This window comes from Corticium candelabrum, chromosome 9 (genome assembly GCF_963422355.1).
Source record: "Corticium candelabrum chromosome 9, ooCorCand1.1, whole genome shotgun sequence".
NCBI lineage: Eukaryota > Metazoa > Porifera > Homoscleromorpha > Homosclerophorida > Plakinidae > Corticium > Corticium candelabrum.
In genome coordinates this window covers 2,087,051-2,092,050 of record NC_085093.1, presented here as the reverse complement: position 1 = coordinate 2,092,050, position 5,000 = coordinate 2,087,051, and the positions used below count along the sequence as shown (strand labels likewise).

The 5,000-nt window shown below is 39.9% G+C and overlaps 1 protein-coding gene across 1 annotated transcript in view; it reads left to right on the top strand.

Annotated features, from left to right (window-relative positions):
• LOC134185103 (regulatory-associated protein of mTOR-like) overlaps nt 1–5,000 on the top strand; it is a 22,319-nt gene that overhangs the window by 7,096 nt on the left and 10,223 nt on the right. Inside the window, exons 11-18 of the mRNA XM_062652902.1 lie at nt 427–571; nt 914–989; nt 1,054–1,155; nt 3,214–3,297; nt 3,674–3,784; nt 3,855–3,929; nt 3,994–4,059; nt 4,120–4,311. Coding sequence (XP_062508886.1) covers nt 427–571; nt 914–989; nt 1,054–1,155; nt 3,214–3,297; nt 3,674–3,784; nt 3,855–3,929; nt 3,994–4,059; nt 4,120–4,311 — 851 coding nt within the window. The remainder of the gene's footprint in view (nt 1–426; nt 572–913; nt 990–1,053; nt 1,156–3,213; nt 3,298–3,673; nt 3,785–3,854; nt 3,930–3,993; nt 4,060–4,119; nt 4,312–5,000) is intronic.

The window sequence follows — 5,000 nt, the reverse complement described above, 5'->3', positions numbered from 1 at the left end:
TTCTCATCTCTACTTCTTGATGTCATCCTATGGCTACAAATTGTTATGTCACCTGTTGTGACGTCGCACATTTATTGTGGCGTCACAAACTCTCACGCCATTACAGCAAACCCACCTGTACGCTGTCAAAATGCCTCCCAAAAAGCCCTCTCTGTCTGCTATTTTTTCAAAGGCAAAGCCGGGCATGTAGCTAGTAATTTATATTAATGACTCATATATTATGTTTGTTAATATTAATAAATATTTTGAGTCAACATAATTTATATTAATGACTCAAATATATATTATGTTATTAATATTAATAAATATTTTGAGTCGACATAATTTATATTAATGACTCAAATATATTATATTATTAGTAATGTTAATAAATATTTTGAGTCAAAATTATTTATATTAACGACTCAAATCAAAACTTTTGTGTAGAACAATTCCAACTGTTGTTTCGGCAAGATCTTTTGGTGGCCAGCCTTTTTCGAAATTTTCTTCTTGCTGATAGAACCATGAGACAATACAACTGTGTACCGATGTCTACGCCCTCGCTCTCGCCCACTCATCAGCATCCGCTGTGGTAAATGGTGTTTGTCAATGGTATCTGTACTGTTTTGTTGTACGCTTGTTGTTTGATTGTGTGTGTGTGTGTGTGTGTGTGTGTGTGTGTGTGTGTGTGTGTGTGTGTGTGTGTGTGTGCGTGCGTGTGTCAATGTGCGCGCGTGTGTCAATGTGCGTGCATGTGTCAATGTGCGCGCATGTGTCAGTGTGTGTGTGTGTGTGTGTGTGTGTGTGTGTGTGTGTGTGTGTGTGTGTGTGTGTGTGTGTGTGTGTGTGTGTGTGTGTATCGATGTGTGTGCTTGTGCACGTGTGTTGTGCATGTGCATGGGTGTGTCAAAAGTTCACATTTTGTTTTACTCAGGCAAGCATGGGACTTATCTCTAGACGTGTGCCTGCCACAAATTGTCTCTGTACTAGAAGGAAACACAGCTTACCAGGTCAATAAAATTCAATACACTCATCATGACTTTAATTTTGGGACAGTGCATTTGTACATATCAGTCTAGTCCATTTTTTGCCGATCAACTGACTGCCTTTCAAGTGTGGCTTACACTCGGCAGTAATGCTAATAAACCACCAGAGCAGCTGCCAATTGTACTGCAGGTTGGTCTGTTTGTTTGTCTGTCTGTTTGTCTGTCTGTTTGTCTGTCAATACATATATTTCAAACATCAAACTATAATACATATCAGCAAAAGGCAAAAAGTAAAGTTTGCAAGCTACATGAAAATACACATATGTGTACACATAGCAGCTAAAGAATTATGCTACTACCCAGCTTGCAACCAACTAATGACTGAAAAACTGGGTGCTGCTAGAGTCCAGTTTAAATTCTTCAGTTGCACAGAGTGCCGACACTTTTCTTCTGATGACGCTGGCATTACATCTTTGCAGTTGGATTGCCAATCTTTTCCTCCAAAAATCTAAGAATTCTGGAGGATTGGGTTGACCAAATTCATCTGATGACTGCTCTGCCAACTTTTGAAGGAACTTCCATGCCTCTTCGCCCCATCTTCTGTAGTGTTCCAAGACCAAAGGAATCAGGGAAACAGACATGCCACCAGGAAGTCTCTCTTTCTTGTATCTGGAATGCTTTCTCTCTTCTCGCCACTTGGCTGCTGCTCCATCAATCTCAGCTGACTTGGGGAAGGTATCTGAGCTCCAAGGGTGAGCTAGTGCAATTTCTAATTCGACATTAGCCCTTGAAGCTGAGTCAAACATCACAACATCAGGTCTACAATCAGAGCTAGAATGAAGATGTCTTGGTTCTCGCTTGAAGTGTGCATGTACGTCTCGAAGGCAATCTCTCCAAGTAGCAGCAATGGTACGTGTCATGGGACCAAACTGGCCCTCTGCTTGTTTTGCAGGTCAGCAGGTGATAACCACTGTTGTCCAGCTGAGTGCCACAGTTACATGATCCACACCAATCAGACAGAGGAATGGGCATCCCCAGACGAAGAAGAGTTGCCAAACGAAAATCGTAAGTAGAGAGTGCGAACTCTTGATTGGTTGCTAAGGCAGACAACCAGGCACCTGCGCTCTTGCCCTGGACAGATCTCAGTCGTGCAGCATCACGTGCTGTAGCAGCACTGGACTAAAGATTCTCTGACTTGACTCGAGCTTGGCGTTTGGAAAGCTGAAACTGCAACTTACCAACACCCGACAAACAATTGCTGAAAAACATGTCATCCAGGAGACATTCAGACAAAATCCTACCAATTGGACCATCTGATGAGTTGACGAAACTGTTGATGGATGGTAATGTAGATGGAAAACGAAAAGGCAATTCGACAGCTGCATGAGCCCAAGACGCCACAAATGCAGGGTGAGAAGCAGATGCTAAAGATGTCAAGCCAAATCCTCCCATATTGATTGGAAGAGAAATTTGCTGCCAGGTGTTGTTAGGCAGTGAATCATAGCCTATAAGACGACAAAAGGTTGAGCGTGTTTGTGAATCATGAATAGTTGTGGCTGGGACCAGAAGGTCAGGATGAACAGTTCTTGCCAAATTATTCAGTCTTGGGACATGACACTTACGTAGCAATAGGTTGGCAGCCTGGGCATCATCCAATTTCAAGAGCTGGTTACACAAGTTGGATCCAGACTGAGCCGTGTCACAACAAACAGAAGTGACATAAGACAATGTTCCAATTGGAGTTTCTAGGAAGAGGCAACCTTCGAACCTGACAGGAATTTGAGCATGTCACGAACAACAGCAGTGGCAGACGGACAGAATATCTCACACTAGAGAAGCTATTCTTGAGATCATGAAATGCAGACAGAACATCTTCTGGTGAACTCAATAGGAATACGTCATCCAGATAAGCAAGGAGATGAATCCTAGGATGGTGCTTTTGCAATTCCTTCAAAACTGGGTGAATTGCAGTAGCGAAAAGAGCAGGGCCCAAGGGATCTCCTTAGTGGACCCCTTCCTCTGATGAAATGAATACTGGCGATGTGCTTTGCATGAAAATCAGGAAGCTTGGAGACCCGTCTGTCTGTCTGTCTGTCTGTTTGTCTGTCTGTCTCTGTCTGTCCATCTGTCTGTTTGTATGTATGTATGTATGTATGTTTGTCTGTCTGTCTGTCTGTCTGACTGTCTGTTGTTGTGTGTTCATCTCTTGTTGCTTGTGTGCACTTCACCACGTTTGTGTTGCTTGCAGGTGCTGCTTAGTCAATATCATCGAGTTCGAGCTTTGGAATTGCTCGGGAGGTTTCTAGATTTGGGGCCATGGGCAGTGAATGAGGTGATGTTATTGATATAAATGACATTAAAAGTTACAGGCAAACGTGACGTAGCAGACTTTGTGTAGAGAACAAATAGGGTAGTAGTGGTTTTAACCATAAAATGAGATTGATTGCAGTATACGGGTGTGCGAAGGACTCACATACACACAGACACACACAAACACACACACACACACACACACACACAAACACACACACACACACACACACACACACACACACACACACACACACACACACACACACATACAAACACAGACACGGACAAACACACACACAGACACGGACAAACAAACACACACACACACACACACACACACACACACAGGCATTAGACAGAGCGCAATTATGCTATTCAAATTTTTCTGTTTTCAGGCTCTTTCTGTTGGTATTTTTCCTTACATTTTGAAACTTCTACAAAGCACAGCGAGAGAACTTAGACATCTCCTCGTTTTCGTATGGGCAAAGATCCTTGCTGTCGATAGTGTGAGTCACACGCCTCTAAACAACAACCAATTCATCGTGTGCATTCTGATGCGTTTATGTGCTGTGCCAGTCGTGTCAGTCAGATCTAGTGAAGGACGGTACTCATCGCTATTTCTTGACGGTCTTGTGTGACCCTTACATGCCAGTAATTGCTTTCTAATAGAGACGTTATGGCATGTCAATTGTTTGTATCTGTTGTGTCGTGTTAGGTCGAGCATCGGACAAACGCAGCATTCGTTCTCGCACAAATTGTCAATAACTACATACAGGGACAAGTAAGCGTATCGTTTGTTGAACAATGTGAAGCGTCACTCTTAGTGTATTGACGTCTGTAGGAGGCTTGTCTTCAGGGTCACTTGATTGCGACGTGTTTGGATCAACTACTGGAGCCGCAGCTGCTGCTGCGTCAGTGGTTGGCCATCTGTTTGGGTCGGATTTGGAGGAACTACGAGGCGGCTAAGTGGGTCGGCGTACGCGACAGTGCCCACGAGAAATTGGTTTGTTTGTTGACGGATTTATCACCAGAGGTGGGATATTGATCTTGTAGTTGTGATGGAATTTGTTGTTTCTGTTTGCAAGGCATTGTTTGTATTGTGAAATAGGATTTAATGATATTGCAAGCTATCATTAAGTATTGATGTAGGTTGATGTATTTAGGTTTATATAGTTTAAAAAGTAAAAATAAAAAAATAGAAAAAGATCTTGTCAAAATCTCGGACACTTTAAAAAAAAATAAAAATAAAAATTATAATATATAAAAAAATTAAAATTTTAAAAATTGATAAATTAGAAAATTAAAATAAAATATATAAAGATCTTGCCCAAAATCTCAGACACTTAAAAAATTTAAAAAATTATAATTAAAAATAAAATATCTAAATTAAAATTAAAAATTTTAAAAATTAATTAAATTTTTAATTTTTTTCTATTCTTTTTAAGTGTCCGAGAGTTTGGCAAACTCTATATATATATATATATATATATATATATATATATATATATAAAGAGTTTGCCAAAATCTCAGACATTTTAAAAAATTATAAATAAAATATAGGTATAAAGATCTTGCCCAAAATCTCGGACACTTGAAAAAATAGAAAATTGAAAATTAAAAATTAAAAAATAAAAATAAAAGATATAAGAAAAATTTAAACATAAAATATATAAAAAATTTAAAAATATATAAAGATTTTGCCAAAGTCTCGGACATTTAAAA